At 39.5% G+C, this 19,574-nt stretch overlaps 3 protein-coding genes across 9 annotated transcripts in view; 2 read left to right on the forward strand and 1 right to left on the reverse strand.

Moving 5' to 3' along the window:
• Sol1 (CUB domain-containing protein Sol1) overlaps window positions 1-19,574 on the reverse strand; it is a 290,756-nt gene that overhangs the window by 58,737 nt on the left and 212,445 nt on the right. The window lies entirely within an intron of this gene.
• Window positions 2,453-7,341, forward strand: LOC145971512 (uncharacterized). Of its 6 annotated transcripts, none has more exons than XM_083099264.1 (3): window positions 2,453-3,050; window positions 3,148-4,042; window positions 7,267-7,341. In XM_083099264.1, exons 1-2 carry the CDS (start codon window positions 2,633-2,635, stop codon window positions 4,035-4,037), a joined length of 1,308 nt encoding a protein of 435 aa, XP_082955390.1. In that variant the 5' UTR covers window positions 2,453-2,632; the 3' UTR covers window positions 4,038-4,042; window positions 7,267-7,341. The 6 variants fall into 6 exon arrangements, with proteins under 6 accessions (XP_082955390.1, XP_082955381.1, XP_082955373.1 ...); XM_083099255.1 differs by lacking the exon at window positions 7,267-7,341 and adding an exon at window positions 6,609-6,744; XM_083099247.1 differs by lacking the exon at window positions 7,267-7,341 and adding an exon at window positions 5,857-5,938.
• Window positions 9,549-19,574, forward strand: part of M (zona pellucida domain-containing protein miniature) — a 271,056-nt gene continuing 261,030 nt past the window's right edge. For both annotated transcript variants that reach the window (XM_083109740.1, XM_083109742.1), the window contains exon 1: window positions 9,549-9,860. The gene's annotated coding sequence lies outside the window, so the exon portion shown is untranslated. The remainder of the gene's footprint in view (window positions 9,861-19,574) is intronic.

Below are 19,574 nucleotides of genomic sequence, written 5' to 3' on the forward strand. Positions count from 1 at the left end.
ATCCGGTCGGAAATCGAGTCGCTTCTCGCGAGTCGCAATCACTTTTTCCGCCTCTCTATCGCCTGGTTACGAGAAAAAAGAATCGGCTGCGCAGTGGATGAAGAAATCGTCTTGATGCGTAACTGATGGAAGACAGTCCCGTCATTTTTTAAGCCACCCGAGTTCGTTCGATATAAAGAGACGCAAGAAACGCGGTGTCAACCGGTGTCGCTCAGCGAACAAGAGACGACGTCATCCCTCGTGTATTCATAAAGCTCGGGTCATCGTCGTCGAGGCTTTTGAAGGGTCTCAGGGAGCTTTTCTCCGCGACATCACACCGAGGTAAGTGGCGCGCGCGTTGTTTGTTCAAGCTCCTTTTCTCTCCCCGACCGGTCGGCGGGGGAGAGTCGGCGACCTACTTGAGTCGTCGCGAGGGGCACGGTCGTTAGGTTGCATTAATCATTAATGGAGACTGTTGGCACTTAATGTCCCCCTCGACTCCGTGTTTTCTCGGGCGCCGACAAGGCATTCGTCTTAAACTCTTCCCGCGAGAGTCGATTCTGACGTCTCGTGAATATTCACGTTGGCTAAATTAAACGATCCTTTGAAAATGGGCACCGGATGTATCCGATGCAAATAAAGACAAGGTATAGATAATACATCAGTGTTTGGAAAGTTGAAAATGTTTAAAACTTATTTTTAATTCTGTCAATGTGAAAAATGTGGAAAATCAGTTGGAGGCTCATCAGGATCCGATCTAAATCCGAAGGGGAATATCCGACTCTACGTGTCGAACGACCTACATGGGCGACAGCTTTCGACATTTATGTTATGCGATGGCGCGGCCGTTCGTTGGCTATGTTTTGTCACTTTTGGCTGGATAACGCATCATGCGTGTATGTTCGGGCGTTTCATCCGTTGCATCGGTACGGTCGACACATGTACACAATGTCAGTGACAATATAGATGGATTAAAGAGCGCTTCGTTGAATATAAATTTCCCTTTACAAAACATTTTTCGTGCGCCTGATTCCTTTTTTTTCGTTCAAAGTTTTTTTCAAAGATCGTAGATACGCCGAGTTTGATGATCGAGATATATGTATGTAACAAGGATTTCGACAATCCTCCCAGATTCTTCTCGCATACTAGACACGATGGTTGCGAATCAACTTGTGAGCCGATTTCGCATTCTTGTGACAAGTTTCTGCAAATGACAAATGGAAATCTTCACAAGAGAAAATACATTAGCCTTAAAGCATCGTTAGCAGTTTCGCGACCGCGATAAATCGTTACGATATGAATTATTTTTTTATCTCGCAAACTACAGAGCTCGATGTCATCAAGAAATTCAATGCGAATTTTTCTATCACGGTGCTCTGCATTTTTTTGTTATTACCGTTGACTGTTTTTGACATCGCAGAAAGTTTAATAAACGCTCCTGTTCCGTCTACCAACAATTTCTATGCGTTATCCAACTTTTAAACGACGTCAACGAGAACATGTTACATTCTGTTTTTGAAATTTCGCTTTTGCATCGTGCTTTTGTCCACCTGTTTTAATGTTTTACACGCGCCGTATTTAATCTCGTCTACGTTAGTCGCGGTCGATCTCTCTTAATTCGGTCAACGACCGTGCGATCTGAGGGAGGAGCGGCGATAAAAATTTCCGATCGAAAACCACCGACGGTGCAACACCCGTCGCGCGTAATCCGTAGAAATAGCTCCAAGTGTCACGACTATCGCGTAACGCGCGCGGCAATAGCTGTCGCACAACGATCCGGCACTCGTTATCGGGGTATATCGATATATCTCTGGCGCATCTCCCTCCCCCCGCCGCCCTCTCCCGATCGTTTTCCAATTATAATCGCCGCCGAGTCCGCGAGTTAACTATCCGAACTTCCGAGCGCGTCGGCACCTCGTTACCGTGATTCTTCGTGCATGGTGACCATTGTAACTACGGCCGAATAACGGCGCGCGAGGGAAAATGTAGCCGGTTGTACGCGATGACACACGGTGAAAAATTCTCGCGCCGAGCCGAGCGTAAATTAAATTATTTATAAACGTTCGCTCGGGGCGCGCAGAGCGGAAGTCGCGTGAGACGGATAATCGAGGAGGATACGAAAAAAAAAGAGATCGAGAACCGGGGGTAGGAGGGGGGAGCGGCTCCTCTCTCTATGTTTATGCCGCCGATATTGTAAACGCTCATCCCTCTCCGCCCTCGACCGCGCAGCAAGTTCGGGGTGAGTTAATTGATTCAATTAGCACGCGCGACTCGCGCGCGTATTAAATATGCTGGGCTGATTCTAATTAAAGGCGGCCGCGGTGACGTCGATGCATAAAGCGTGCGTTCGATATCGTCGGGATCCCCTCCCTCTCCCTTTGAATATGTGTCGATGCAAATTATTGATTATGCCTCTGTATGTCTCGTCCGGATGGAGACTATGTAGTCGTGCTTCCGCACGCCCTCTCGACAACAGATTTTAAAGTACCGCCAAAAAGAAAAGCTCGCGCCTCTGCGAGCGCGAGTTGCCGCGCGCGCCGGCGCAGCGCGCGCCACGCCACCTCATTGTGTTTTGTTCGCTCGTGTCGACAACGTGTACCGTAGTTATTATTTTCATTTTTTAGTCTCTTTTCAGGCTCTACCCATTAGAATAATGCCTAAGCACAAAAGCGCAAATAAGGGATCCTTCTCGAGGCATTCTAGGGACAGAAGAGCGTCCCGTAAACATTCCTCAAGGGAAAAATCGCGCGAACGTGCTCGAGGAGAGAGACATAGGAGAGAAAGATCTAGGGATGCTCATTCATCGGACAGCATCTCATCGAGGGATTCTTCGGTACGGCGTTCCCGATCCAGGGAAAGTTATAGCGAAATTCTCAGAGATTTTCGAGATTTTCTTGTGCGCCGCAACAGCTCACATAACCTAGACTTATGTCAGGTTAGATCGCCTATAGAGGTTATCCCGCCACAGGATGAGGGCCCAGCATCGCCCTTAGCAGCAATTAGACCAGGCGCCGTGGAGCAGAATACAATAGAACACACGGTCGCACAAGCTGACCGAGGCGTTGTACCAGGTATGTCCTCCTGTTGACCCAGCCCCCCCTCTGCAACTGGCAAAGGGAGGACATAACCGATGTGATTTCTATTCTGTCTCCTTCTTTCCATACATAGATTCGCCGACGATTCCTAGCGTCAATGAGGTGAGTGCCACGCCAACTGGCAGCGTATCCTTTGCCTCCCCTCTTGCCACAGACATTCCGGAATCCCAGGTTCCGGAAGTTGTTCCCGTGGCGTATACCTTGGTTGAGGATTTGTTCGGGAGAACTCAGACACCCCCTACGTCATCCTCCTGGAATCCTACGGTTCTGAATGCAATCCAGATGGAGTCGCGAGGCGGTCTCAATAACGAGGTGCGTTCTAACCTGCTGTCTAAATATGAACCTAAGGGGGAGCTATCATCGCTGGCTCCACCAAAGTTGAATAAGGAGCTAATCGCAGCGCTGACCCCGTCGGTCATTAAACGGGACGAATATCAGTCATCTTCACAGGCACAGGTGGCTGCTTCCCTCAACGCCCTCGGCTCGGGCATGTCGCTCTTGCTGAAGCCGGAGATCTTGCAAGATCTCAAGAATGAGGCAAGGTCGGCTCTGACAAATTTCTCAGAAGGCATTCATCTGCTAGCGGACCACCACTACCGTCTCTCACTGGCGAGAAGAGCTTTCACCAATCCTTCTCTCAATATCGTTGGCAAAAATGCTGCAGAATCAGCTCCGATCGACGAGTTCTTATTCGGGCAAAATTTTGCCGAAACGCTCAAGGCGGCTCAGGTCTGTGAAAAAACTGCCCGTGATGTCTCCAAATCAGCTCCCCCGATAGGAAAAAAGACGTTACAACCGGTCCGCCAGTCAACACAATATCGATCTCACCAACAGGCGTCTAGGATTTCGGGAAACCGGAAGGCTCCTGCCCGTCCTTCGTCGGCTCGCCGAACAGGGGCTCATTATCACCAGAGCCAACGCCACCGCTCCCGGTCTCAGACCAGATCTCGTCGCCGTCACTAGACAACGTAAGTTCGGCCGGTCGCTTACATAAATTCTACGAATCTTGGTCGAGTATCACCTCTGACCCTGTTGTATTGAGTGCCATAAGAGGCTACCGCATTCCTTTCACTATTTCGCCTCCATCAAGGGCTCATCTTTCTGAGCCCAACTTGTCGTTATCTGCTGCGCTAGCCTGTGACTTGGAAATAGATCGTCTACAGCGAAAAGAAGCCATCGCACAGGTTGAACCTAGCAAAGACCAGTTCCTCTCATCTTTCTTTTTGATAGATAAGTCATCAGGAGGGAAACGCTTTATTTTGAATCTGCGAGACCTCAACGTATACATCGAGCCTCCACACTTCAAATTAGAGGATTGGCGTACTGTGGTTCGCCTCATGCTTCCTGGAACGCATATGGCAACCCTCGATCTGGAAGATGCTTACCTGTTAGTTCTAATTTTTGAGGGCCATAGAAAGTTCCTTCGTTTCCAATGGCGCAATAAGACCTTTGAATTCACGGCTCTGCCTTTCGGCTTGTCCACAGTTCCCTACATATTCACAAAGATTCTTAGACCTGTATTTACCTATCTCCGTAAAAAAGGCTATCAATCAATAACTTACCTGGACGATTTTCTCCTCTTAGGTTCGTCCAACGAAGAATGTCGGGCTAACGTCAACGCTTCAGTTAACCTTCTTCACTCTTTGGGGTTTGTGGTAAATTACGCTAAATCGCATTTGGAGCCATCAAATAAAAGCAAGTATTTAGGTTTCATCTTCGATTCAAATGAGCAATCAATTACGATCCCTCCTTCACGTAGAGCAAAGTTACTAAGTTTAACAACATCGTTGGCCCTCAGAACAAGATGTTCCATTCGAGAATTTGCCAGCCTTATCGGTTCTCTCGTCTCAGTCTGCCCTGCAGTTCAGTACGGACTTCTTCATACGAAGAGATTTGAAAGAGAAAAGTTCTTAGCTCTTGTTAATAACAATGAGGATTACTCAGCAGAAATGGACATTTCTTCACACTTCCAGGAAGACTTCAGATGGTGGATCGACATCTTTTCCAATCCCAAACAGACGAACAAAATCCGCTCAGACAGATTTGTGCAAAAAATATTTACGGATGCATCTTTGAACGGCTGGGGGGCTTCTTGCCGCGACAGGCGCACTCATGGCTGGTGGTCTGAGTGTGAGAGGACGCTTCACATAAACTCATTAGAGCTTAAAGCGGCCTTTAACGGCCTGCTTTGTTTTGCAGCAGATCTTCACGACTGCAACATCTTACTCCGCATTGACAATACTACTGCTATAGCCTACATCAATAAGTTTGGCTCTATTCAATTTCCTCATCTCTCTGAAATTTCTAGACAAATCTGGCGTTGGTGCGAGGATCGCAACATATTCGTTTTTGCCTCTTATATTTCATCTATAGAAAACTCTATCGCGGATGCCGAATCTAGAACTTCGGATCCTGATACGGAATGGTCTTTATCGGTTACAGCATTTCGTCGAGTGGCAAGGGTCTTTGGTCCCTTTGATATAGATTTGTTCGCGTCTTCAATAAATAACAAATGTGATTTGTACGCTTCCTGGTATCCTGACCCGGGATCAATCTCTGTAGACGCGTTCACTTTTTCGTGGGAAAATCTAAACTTCTATGCTTTCCCACCTTTCATTTTACTACCACGTGTTCTCAGAAAGATAATTGACGACGAAGCAACGGGAACACTGGTAGTGCCTTGGTGGCCCTCACAGCCCTGGTTCCCGTTGTTTAGTCGTCTTGTGATTTCCGAACCATTAATCTTACCTCCTAATTATTCACTCTTATCGTCACCTTTCAGGACCTGTCACCCATCATGGAGGTCACTTTCCCTGGGGGTCGCGAAGTTATCAGGGAGGCATTCAAGGCTCGCTTAGTACCAGATACAGCAATACCAGCTTTACTAGCCTCCCTATCGGAATCGACTATCAAACAATATTCCTACCCACTTCGTGCCTGGTGGAAATTTTGCCAGCGTCATAGGTCACCGCTCTACTCACCGTCGGCTGCTCAGACCTTGCAATTTTTAGCCCAGGAGCTACCCAAAATCTCTTCCTATTTATGTCTGAATACGATGAGATCAGCGATCTCCTTAATTTCGCAGATCGAAATCGGCAATCATCCTATGGTTAAACGTTTCTGTAAAGGCGTTTCGGTAATCAAACCGCCCCGTCCGCGATACGATTTTGTTTGGGACCCCGCCCCCGTGATAGCTAAATTGTCCTCTATTTACCCATATGAAGGAGTTTCTTTGAAAGATATCACCAAAAAACTGATACTCCTCTTAGCTCTCGATACTGGTCATAGAGCGCAAACGCTTAGTTTAATAAGAGTGTCGCAGATCTCTTTGGAAGAGAAATTGATGATTCGCGTTCCAGATCGGATAAAAACTTCAGCACCGGGTCGCTCTCAACCCTTTTTCCTTTTTTCACGCTTTGCAAACCATGAAAATCTTTGTGTTGTTCGCCTCATGGAACATTATATAGAGCTTACCAGGGAGTTACGCCCTTCTACATGCGATTTTTTGTTTATCTCTTTTTCTAAACCCCATAGGGCGGTTTCGTCGCAAACTATTGGTCGCTGGATTCGTCTGGCTTTGGAGGAATGTGGCATAAATACTTCCCTCTTCTCTGCACACAGTACGCGACACGCTTCAACGTCTCAAGCAGCCGCTAAGAGAGTCTCTATCGAGATTATTAAACGCGCGGCGGGTTGGACCGGCGAGTCCAGGGTCTTTGCAAATTTTTACAATAGGCCTCTTATTAACCCTGAGGATTTTAGCGATGCGATCTTAAAACCCTAATTACTTCTACCATGAGATCGCTACGTAAGACCATGTTGTCATTAGTCTTAGAAGTTTATTTTAATTTTAAGTTTATATGGCTCTTAGAACATGCAATTTTAATTTTTCTATAAGACCACAGCGTACTTTTTGTATACTTAGATCTATAAGACACTTTATACTTACACATCTATCTATTATTCTTAGATAATATATAGTACTCGCTCACAGTCTCTCATAATAATATTTATATTACTCCCACTGGCAAATCCCTAGTCTATAAACAGCTACATAGTCTCCATCCGGACGAGACATACAGAGGCATAATTGTTAGATTGAACGAACTTACCTGAAGTGAAGTTCGATCATAATTATGCCCTTTGTCTCGTCCGGATGGACACCCACCCATCAATTATTTCCCACTCCCAGGAAGGGTGATTTGCCGAAATGATTGGAACTTATGAGGTGGCGTGGCGCGCGCTGCGCCGGCGCGCGCGGCAACTCGCGCTCGCAGAGGCGCGAGCTTTTCTTTTTGGCGGTACTTTAAAATCTGTTGTCGAGAGGGCGTGCGGAAGCACGACTACATAGTCTCCATCCGGACGAGACAAAGGGCATAATTATGATCGAACTTCACTTCAGGTAAGTTCGTTCAATCTAACAATTATGCTTTATCAGTAATTTGTATATATTATCGATATCTTGTATTAGTAATGCGCAGGAGCGAGTGCTAGAGGATCGAGAAATATCGCGGTTGAAACTATCAGCGATTCGATAGCATCGTAATGTTATTAAACACTTATTTTTTTTATCGGACAGCGTATATTACGGCGGCGAGAAAGGAGAAAAATGGATGATATCTGGTTGTGTTTATGAGCGTCTACTTTAAAAATGCACGAGATACGGGAAATTGCGAGCGCGCAATAATAGCGCGCGTCGTGTACGCAAATGGACTGCCGTGATTAAAATGAATCCGGGTAAATAGCGGAGTGGCTTGAAAGGATACCGCATAGCTTTAAATATTCGCGTGTTGTAACGCGAGAGCGCGTTGCGTAGGTTTCTCGTTTTGTCGCGATTTTATTATCTAAAAATAAGCCACGATATTGTAGCGCGCTTCTATTTGCAGTGTCGTGTCAGTTATAATATTTGCCGTAGAGTACGCTTCTGTTGTTAATTGTAAATTGTATACGAGAAAGAGTCGAAGAGTGACGCAGCGGAAACAACATATTAACTACGAGGAATTAAATAATTAAGTGCTAATTTACTGTTAATTGTTGTTTTAATCCCGGATAATGAACCGAATTTTCAGTTTTTTATAATAAGAAATATTTTTAACAACAACTATAAATATCTCAAACTATATATGCTGATATATTTTATAACTAAAATATATATCGCGAGTGGGAAATATTTGCTTTGATAAATAGTTGTCACCTCGGTACATTATGGGAGTCATCATTCGCGAGGATTAATTTATTAAAACAAATACTTCTTGCGATACATTTATTTAAAGAAATCTCAAAATGTATTTATAACACGTGAAATGAAAATTATAAATTATTGTTATAATGCAATACTTATAAATAATAATTATTTCTTTAAATATATTTATTATTTAATTATTTCTTTAAATATATATTTTTCGATCTTAAATATATTTCGCTTCGCACTTTAAATTTAATTCATCGATTTAGATGTAATTTGCTAATCAATTTCGAGAGCATGAATCGCAGGATCAAATAAAAAAAGAATAATCAAAGTAAAAATCAAAATCTCAATTCAATTATTAATAATTAATAACAAAAATTCAAAAGAAATATATACAGAATATATTCCGCATAATATTTAACTCGAGGAATTTTAAGGAAATATTCAACAAAGTATTCAACATAAACAACAAGTATATAACGATAACATTTAAAGAACATATACATTATTCCATCTTTATTTTTGTTCAATATTTCGAGAAATAGCGCGTAAGGTATGCGTGATATTGTTTACATACCGTAACCTTGTAGTCAGTCGCGCGGCGATACTCGAGTCAGTAGTGTGTGTACCGCCGTACATTCGTGTGTCGTCGTATCGTCCCTCGCAAGGCAATCGTACCCTCATCATTATTACAATTAACGATCATTAGTCCGCGTAATTGATTAACTCTCGCGATAAATGACACATAACCTGTTTGGTAACGATTGATTGATTGTTTATATAATACGCGGTATAGATATTAATACGCAGTATTAGTAACACGAGATTTATGCGTATCTATTACGCTTGTAATATTGAATTTCGATTAATTGTTGTCCATAACGTCTTAATTAGTCGTTAAATCGACTCGCGAAATCATCGCACGATGTGAGCAATAAAGTCGGTCATTTTCACGTTATTAGCGAAACATCGGATATGGAATACGCATCGAATCGAGCGTTTAATTAGTGCATACAGTGATTTTATTAATCTTATATTATAATATTTATCAATCGCCATATAGTATAAATTCAACGTTTCTACGTTAAAACGCGAAAATTACACGAGAATCCGACCAAAACCTCTGTCAGTAAATAATATTTGTTAAATACTGTAGTCCGCGGATATCTATCTTCAATTTTAGATACATGTATGTATTAAGTATATTTATTCGTGCTTATAAAATGCGAAATAATATAAAATTATCTTTAAAACATGTACCATATTTATTAGTGATATTCATTTGTGAGAGTAAAAACATAAACAATAAGTAATAACCTCAACATTATTGCGACGAGTGACGGTGTGAAGTAGACTACGCATTTTCATTCGTGTTGAATGGACTGAAGTTATTTCTACTTGTTCTTAGTCGCGATACAACTGAGTGCGACGAACGTCGAGTGCTATGTAAAGTGTCGTGCGATTGTTGTATTCCGTTGATTAGTACTCGTGCGATATTAACTGTAATTAATCGGGTTTTCGTGAGTGCCATAAAGAAACCGAGAAACAAGAGAGGAAGAGAAGACTCAGGATAGCATCGGGCGACAGCGGAGCATGAGGTAAGCAATTTATAACCTCGTTAATTTATATTGCCTGTTATCTGTAAAATTAAAATGCTTATCTTTGTCCAACTTTGCACTACATCATCGTGTAATATAATGTAAAAAATTCTTTCTTGTTTTTTGAAATGTACTTAAAATATTTAGCAAAATACGATATATATAATAATATTATATAGATGTGTGTATATATAACATATTCAGCACATATAGTTGGAGATTTATAATTCTCTAAATATTTCTTATATAAAAGAATTAAAATTCTGTTTATCATATTTTATTCAAGCTTATATTTACAAAACAATTTTTTGAAAATTCTGTAATTTGTTTCATTAAATGTAAAATTTAATTTGTTTAAAAAGAAAGACGTAAAAATTTAATTGCGCCAATTTGAAGTACTAATTATTTTGAACATTGCTTTACATAATTTGAAATATATATTTATATTTTACACATTAACGTTCGAATTTATAACTCCGCTGTTGCACATTTTTGCAGAATTTTTAATTCTTTTTATCTAGTGTTATAATGTTACAAGAAGAAATTGTATTATGCAATTAAATATCGCAATGTGATTTTGATATTAAAATGCTTTCCTAATTACTTGTTTTTGAAATACATCAATATCGAATTTATTGTTCATTGTTTAAAAAAATGGGGCAAACGTGACTGTGCTAGCTTGCTGTACAAGAATAAAAGAGTAATAAAGTTTAAAGATTTAAAATTGATTTTGCTCTTATTTGATTGTGATACTAAAATATTTCGTGAATTAATTGCTCTTTTACCACTCTAAATTTGAAACTTGCAAAATGTTTTTGATTGTGATATTTATTTCAGTAGTAATAAATTTGGAGCTAAAATATTTCGATAATTGTTAATAAATATGGAAAACAATTTGATATTAAGTTGATATTATTGACTGCTCATTATTATTGCTATTATTATTATATATATAGTATATTCCATATTCTATAAAAATTTTATATTTTAAGTTTATTTACAATATCTTTTTTTAGAAGAAGCACAATCAATTAGCAAGTAATTCTATATTAGTTTATTGTTTACGCGATTCGCTTTAAATATCTTTTCGAGGTAAACTAAACTAAATTAACACTTCTATTTTTAATATTAATTTCGTGTTAATTGATAGTGTAATAACTTATGAATTAGAATAATAAATGAATAATAAATTTGCATTTAATTATACTATAAAATAGAATTTAATTTCTCATGATCTATTAATGAAACTAAATACGAGAATGTAAACTGATAGTTTATATTTGTCTGATATTTAAAGAGCACTTGCTTCACAAGTATTTCCTGCTCTGAGAATTAATTAAAAGCTATTCATCACTTCGATAATTAAATCCTGTTTTATAACAGAAATTCTATAAAAGAGAGAGAAAATTGGTAATTTAAATCGACAATTTCACTACTTATTGTTGGAGTATAACTGCATTCTTGTTTGTCAATATATCTATTTTTTATTTGACTTTAAATAGATTTATACGGCAAAAAAAAATTCTTATAATTATCGATATAAAGCTTCAGTTATCGACGTAAAGCCGCCTATTATAAGAAGAAAAATCTTTATCTAGAATTATCGAGAGTATCAGTTAGTAGAGTGATTAATTAAATATACTTTATAATACTCGCCCGCGCGTAAGAGGATTATTTATAAAAGCCATCGTTATACAGTATAACTTATCAAATAAGGAAAGAGATAATTTTAACTGTTAGATGTATAGCTTTTTCATAAATGAATCTGCAAAAATTCATAAATAACCAAAAACTAATTTAAAATTAAAATTATAAAATAAATTTAAGATTTCTTTATGAATTATATATCTAGAAAAACGAAAAAAATTGTTTTAAATCAAAGATATTGAGAAATATGTATACAAAAATGATGAGGTTTCTTAGAGATCTCGAATTTCATCTTTCAACATCTTTCTATTTTTGGCATACCTCTTGGCATCTTGCACTAGAGAAAACGTATATTAGACGCGGATAAAAAAAAAGTTGCAATTAGCATTCACGAAAGACGGTCAGATGTTGGACGGTGAGAAATTGTTGCTCGTTAAAGCGTTAAAACGGCGGGTTCATCGAACACGCCCCACTGCGTTACGACGACGGTCGTGCACCGGAAACGACGGGGGAGGGAGAGATGGGCGAGCGCGGCGTGCACTTTGATCCCACTGCGATTATCTCGGAAGCGAACTCGTTGTACCGTGCGGTGCGTCGATCCAATAGAATTCTCGATAACGCCATTATACGCAACGGCGTGCAAGTTTGATGCTCGCGTTTCAACTACCGGGAGTCTAGCGTTACGCGGTAGCCTGCTTAAAACCCGGACCTAAACTCCACAGTCCATTGTAGCACGGTCCGGAGATCTCTGAGCGGTTTATCGGCCACCGCTGTTGGTGGTTCATCGTCTTGGTAGTCGTCGTAGTTGTCGTAGTCGTCCTCTCCGCATTTCCGTGGTTGTTTCGTCGCGTTACCGTCGCCGGTGGCGGCCCTTTAGTTTTCCCACCGCCCTTAACGATGTAACTGCCCCAGCCAAGCTAACCACCCCTGAAACCCACCCCGACTATCGTCACGCTTAACGCCATTCTTATTCAACCTTTCAAGTTTTCGATTAAAACTTTAATTGCGCATTATTCGATGCAACCTCTTGGAGAACGGGGGAGGGAGTAAAGAGCGAGGAGGATGACGGCAGGTAGGAGACAATTCGTTCGTTGCTCGCCAGGAGAAGGCGACCGAATCGCCGCGCATCCGCGTTTATCTTCCCCGGTAATTTACGTTTTAATAGAGGGATTAAGAGAGAGAAACGTTTCTTCTCTTTCCCCCTCCTGCGCGCGTTGTACAACCGAATGCGTATTTAAACGAGGGGAGAGAGAGAGACAGAGAGGCTGCGTCGCCGGGGCGGAAAAGATGGATGTGATTTCGACGATGGTATCTGTACGCAATTCCGATAATCGCGTTGCTACGAGTCGTGGCAATGGCCAATGGCCCGAGGAATATTTCCCGTTCCTGTTTCCTCTACGCGGGTGTTTTATATAATTTATATTAATCCTTCGGACTCTCTCATATCGATAATTCGCTTTATCCAGCGAAATTATCCGCGGGGAATAGCTGAGATGGCGAGAAGGATACGCATCACGCGTAATCGAATTCGTTTTAATCCTCAACAATACGCGCGGTCACGGATGCATCCGATGCTGGATCCGTAAAAGCTCCGTATGGGGTGATCGCATTTACATAGTAATACATATAGCACATATCGATATACATATACATATATATATATATATATATATATATATATATATATCGCAGCGCGCATATTATATATAATATATTTCTCTCTCTACCTGCTTCATTTTCCGACTAAATTTGAATCCATTTTATGCGCGCTGCGATAGCATCGTAAACGCTAATATATAAGGTATATCGTATTCAATATTAATTAAGAGCGTGTGAAAAATGACCCTATAATGCATAGTATACGTATCGCTTCACAAATCGATATGCAAATAATATCGCAAAGACTACGATCGAATATAATCGCAGATGGAATAAAAATCTCGTGCGTAGGCAAATTACGAAAGAAACAGCCGAGAAATAATCGACTCGTTTTGTTTCTGCAACAGCTCGGGGTCAAGAATTTAATAACGTGTACGATACGTTTATGCTCTGTCTCTCTCTTTTCAAGTTATACCGGTTAGGTATCTCTCAGGTTCCAAAAATAATTAAATCTCGTATTATTAAACTCTGTATTATTTATAACCATTGAACACCGATCGTAGCTCGCGAAACTCTAGATATTTTATAAAGTAAAAGCGCTGCACTAGTTATTTTGACAGCTAATGAGATCGGCAAATTTTTCTCCAATCTTTTTTCCTTTCCTTAGAGAGAGTCTATTGATTGTATGATTTATCGTATTTGAGAAAGGAAAGAAAAATGCTGAGAAATTATGGAATGTTTAAGGTCGTAGAGATTCACCACCTTCTCCTCCTTCATACGAATCGACGAGTCCGGATTCCCGGAGAGGGAGAGGCGCGAGGGAAGGGAATCGTTGGCTATCGTCCAAGATTCGCTCCGGATTAACATTCTCATTCGCGTCGAAAAGTTAGATAGCATTGGTTAGCCACGAGCGAGGTTACCACGTGCATTCATTATCGCTTGGCGAATCTCAACCGCGTTATTGCCTCCCTTCATCGAATCGGAATCTTCGATTCTCCTCTTTATGCATGAGATGAGAACCTCCTTTACATCTCGTATTCCTAGAGAGGCTAAATATGCAAGATGATTATGATGTTTAATTTATTAATACGAAGAGATCCGTCGTCTCTATACGCTGATATAACTATAGTAGTTATGCGAAGGGTCCTTATGGAGGAACATGAAGCGCGCCCATTAAATGGAAACGATCTCTTGCCGCTTCTGACTTTTCAGCTATGGATTAAATAATGCATACATAGATCGTTGCATAATATAATACTGCGGGTACACGTTACTGTGCCCCTGGGTTGCAACGGAACGCGAATGAAATTTTTTACGCGTGCGCGCGCGCAACGGCCTGCACTTTTGAAGGGAGAAAAAAGACTTCGCAGGTCGCTAAAAGTGACGTAACGACCGTGCGCGATCCAGTTTTCAAGGGAATATGTAATGTTGCCATGAATCATTCACAAATTCACACGCGGTGGAACATGTCGCGCATTATTGTCCGGGAGCACAATGAGGGATCGTCTCGTGTTTAAGAGAGAATGTCGGGATATATGAAGTAGTATCTTACAATTTAAAGCAGGTGTAATTACGTCTCTCTCGTTTGCAAAACTATCTCGTTGTAACGTTAATAATTCGCAAGTGCACGATTCGTTCCACACAAGCATGCGCCGGCTCGTCACGCGGACGTGATTTCGTTCCCGGTTCGCGTGACACACCCGATAAGTGGATTACGATGCCGGCGAAGTGAGAGCCGGTAATTTGCAGTTGATGAAGTTGTAATTGAGTTTTATTGCATTTTAATCTAATAAAGCCGCGTATACACTGCGAGGATGCGGTGGCCTGTGAACGACGAGAGCAGTTGGCAGGTTACATTTGTCGCTTGTATAGGTTTGCTGCGTCATTGCTGGACACAATCTGTTAAAATTATGACAAGAGACAGGCGCAAAGGTATTGCTGCAAGTTTTGCTGCACGATGATGTGTCAGATGTACTGTCTTTTGCAATGCGCGGGGAAAATGGCGATGTTTTATCGAGATTTTAACAAAAGGAAATGATATTTAGTCGTCTTATCATTACATTTGGCTGTTCGTTCATGTCTAGAATAACGTTGAATTTTAATGAAATCTTTTGCATGACTCGACCTTTTATATTTAAATCGTGTAAATATAAAATGAATTTTATAGGATTTTAACATTTTAACGATCTTTCATGCTACAGCGACCGTGTTATTCAGAGATAAATTTTAAATGCCGGTACGGCGTATTATAATCAAAATGAATTAGTATGGTCAATTACCCTATATTAGCGTAGAAATATTACATCGCACGTCAATCATAATTCAGAGTTCGATGATTAATAATTGCTTATATCAATATGTACACTCGAACAGAATAAAAACCACTAAATGTTATTTTCATTTCATGTTAGTTTAAAAATTGGTTACTAATTGGTATTGAAAGCAATGATAAATCAAAACTCTTTTGCAAGTGATACCGCAATGCGTAGCGTTAACGGTGGATACATTTCACATGCACGCTATTGAAAATAATCATTCGAATAGTGTATATCATGTATATCATGTAAAAAAAGAGATAAAATATTATTTGAAAATTTTTAAAATATATTTGTAAAAATGATAGACACAAATACGTGGGAAATTCGAGAGAATAATTGAAATTTTTAATGAAACAATAATGTTGTAAAAATTATTGTATATAGAAATAATATTTCAAGATTTCAAACTTGAAATTGACTATTTCAAATATTATATTTTCTTACTTATTTCAAATAATTATTTCAAGTATAATCATGATTATTACTTTAAATGTATATAATATTATATAAGAGAGAGTAAGGAAATAAAAAATATAAATGAAATATACATTTTGAAGATAACTATTATTTTAAATAAATCAATTACATGATTTAATAAAAATATGAACAAAAAAATGTGAGCTGTAAAAAGGATGAATAGAATAAATAGAAATTTTTAAAAATAATATTCAAATATAATATTTATTGCTCATGCAATGAGAGAGAATTATTTTAATTAATTAGTTAAAATTTTTAACGAGAAATATATACCTGAAACGTTTATTTCTGTACCGTAAAATCCACGACATATTTCAAATAAAATTTTAACTAAGATATAAAAATATAAATTATTACTTCACATTTGTAAGTTATTAATAGAAGAGGTAGCTTTTACATGGATATATAGTTCATTGACATGATTGGAGGTTCTCCTATAGAAACGCGCGTCGAGATTCTGAAAATACGTGCGAAGCAGAGATATTCTAAAAGGCACACAAGTTGCGATAGGAAAATATGTCACGATGACGGTCGGAATGAAACGTAATTCTCTTAGTCGGCCCGGCGCAGGGTAGTGGTTCTCTGCCCTGAGGACACGAACGCAGAGTACCAAAGAGTAATATAATTACGTCGGGTATATGCAGAAGAGAGGAAGGAAGTAACGCGCGGGGGTAATGCGGGGGAGTCCTCAAACGGAGGTGCCCCTATCGCTCTCCCGTATCGTTTCCGCGACCTTTATGCGCTTCCGTACCGTAACGAGGTTATTCAGCGACGTCGACGATTCATTGTTGTTGTTGACATTCGCATAGTTGGCGGGAATTTTTCGTTGCGCTGATAAACGACAAACGACGGAGCACGGAAGAGATTCGTTCCGCTTCTCCCCGGGCGAAGAGAGTTATGTCTCTTGCGACGAAGAAGATTACGCGAAAGTAAAAGGATCGTGTCGCGGTGATTCGCGAGGGAAGTGATGAAGAGCCTTTCTAAATATATACAAATTTATTCCAAATTCCATTGGTAATTTTTCGATACTTTTTTGCCACGAATTACGGCAAATATTTCTTTGCGTAAACTTTTTCACACACAGCGAAAGTCTTGTTATGTCAGAATAATATGCATCCCTAAAGACGGCTATAAGTGTGTGCAAATACACATATATACAAGTATCAGCATTATTTCGATAAAAAAAGACGTAATTATAATTACTTACTTTCACACATGAAATATTTATTATTGTTAGCTTCGTCTAAAAAAAGTTGAATCTTTTTTATACGTCTCGTCGTCGCCGAAAGGGCGATTACCGATGCATTGGCAAAAGTGGATTTTGAAAGTGAACCAACCATGATTCGGACCGGTCGAATGCAGATGACAAAATTCGGCGTATTAATGGAGTCCCGTTGGATGGAGTCCCGTTGACAGCGCAGCGTCAATTTTTCGTCACTATTCGTGGCGGATCGCGGGGGATATTCGGCCCTCAGGCGGTGAGATGTCGTTGATAATAGAATATTAGAGGAGGCGTGAAGTTAGTATCTATGTTGGGAATAGGCGCTACCGCGCTCGTAAGAGCGTCTGGGCGAAGAGCCCGTCTCTATAATGCATGAGATGCAGACGCGACCCTCCTTAGATATGCATGATTGGCCATTTGCTTAGCAAATACACTGTTGCTATGGGACCACTTACGACAACAGCTGCTACGTGGCAAATTGCAATTTTCTCGGGCTGTTTGCCCAAGTTTGGTCATGTGGGGGTGTGCGTGTGTATTGTATGTATATGCGTGTATGAGCGCGTGCACGCGCGGTGATTCGTAAAACATCGCGCTCTCTGCGCGCGCAGGAGAGATATGGATATGGATATAAAACCACGGACGCGTGGAGATTACGTGCTCCATTCGCGTTCCCGTTTACGGAACTCTCTTCTTTCCCGCTCGCGAGCGGAAGCTTTATTTCCCACTAGACTCCCGAGCATTTACCCGTGCCATTCTTGGCGCGCCTTTAAAACTCCCCTTGCACACGTACGAAAAACTTTGCGTTCTTTTACGGCTGTTTTCTTTTAAATTGCTCCGATATTTTGTAGCGGTTCTTACATTCGCGGAATGCAATAACGATTTGGTAAAACTATAGCTGTGTTTGTGTGTGTGTATGTATACATATGCTGTGTCACCAACCGCAAAATTTGGCTGAAAGATAAAATCTATCGTTGTAATTAAAGATAGAATAATTGAATAGAGGATTATACGATTGTATTATTACATTTTAAATGCAACGTTTTTATTTATTAATATTATACTTGAAATGCTTACATGTACTTCAATATACTTGTTTTATATTTTAATATATAATGCTAATTTTATAATATTTTTGCGCATATATCATGTCTCGTAAATGATAAACGACAAAAGATGATTTTATATAGAAAAAAATAAAATTAAATATTATAAAAATTAAATAAATTGAAAAAGTAAAATAAAATTTTTTTATACAAAGCTTTGTTTTTGAAATTAATTTTCAAAACATACAAAATGATAATATATTGTGTTCTTTTTGTCTTGTTTAGTTTTCTCTAATCTTGCGTTGTACATCGAATTTATTTTACAATTATTAAAAAATATACAAAATATATAACATTCTTTAATTGAAAAAAATACTATTTTTACTTGAATATTCTTTTATACATGTACACAATTTTTTTTAAATTTAAATTATTGTAAATTATTTTAGTAAATAAAATGAAGCACTTTTATATTTCTGTATTAATCGCAGTGAGAGCGAATTCACAAAGACATATGACACAATTATTACAATTCTACTGGATTAAAAACAGTGTAAATATTATTTTCAAGATTTTGAAATTAATTTCTTTCGAAAACACAGTTTTGTGTAAAAAAATCTTTTTGACATTTTAAATTTATTTTTTCATGTAAAATCACTGCTTTCCGTTTTTATCGCAAATTACGCGGTATTTGGTGTACACATGAAAATACGTACGGCGAAGCTGTACGCATGAAACTGTCACGCACAATTTTGCATTGCGGCAGTCGTGCAAAAAGGAATAATGCAAGTTTTACTACGTATATACCGCCTGATATCATATATTCTACTTGTCTGGATAAATTTGTGTCAGAGTTGCATACATCGCGCGTTACTTATAGTTAGCGTACTTAAACCTCCCTTTCTATCCCTTTCGTGCGCACTTCAAACACGCGGAGCGGGCGCGAAACATTTTCCCGTCGTGGTTATTCTATATTTCACGATTTGTACGCCCCCCTCGAATCTCTTTCGCGAGATGATGAACTCGCGCCCGCTTACTGCCACCTTGCTGCAGCGTTATCAATAATAAAATAAGCGCAAGCCCATCTATATATCCCTAATAATACATGGTACAATCTTGACATGCCGTACAAAGTTAGATTATATCCCTAGTGCTACAACTTGCTACTCGGCTGTTGGAGTTTTGTAACTTTGTCCCTTAAGTTAAATACATTCGAGTGTAGATTCTAAAACTTTGACGGCACTCGCGTCTTCCGTGATGAGAGTTTTTTTATACTTGTTTGTTAATCGCAGCTATCGTAATCTCTGCGTATTTTTAGAAATTTATGGAAAAAAGAAAAAGTTATATTGACGAAATTTTTGTACCGATGCGACGAACTTTAAGATCAAGATTAAACCTCGAGTTTACC

The sequence above is a fragment of the Camponotus vicinus genome, unplaced genomic scaffold (assembly GCF_025532165.1).
Source record: "Camponotus vicinus isolate PSW18456_S1 unplaced genomic scaffold, iyCamVici1.0 SCAF_1, whole genome shotgun sequence".
Taxonomy (NCBI): Eukaryota; Metazoa; Arthropoda; class Insecta; order Hymenoptera; family Formicidae; genus Camponotus; species Camponotus vicinus.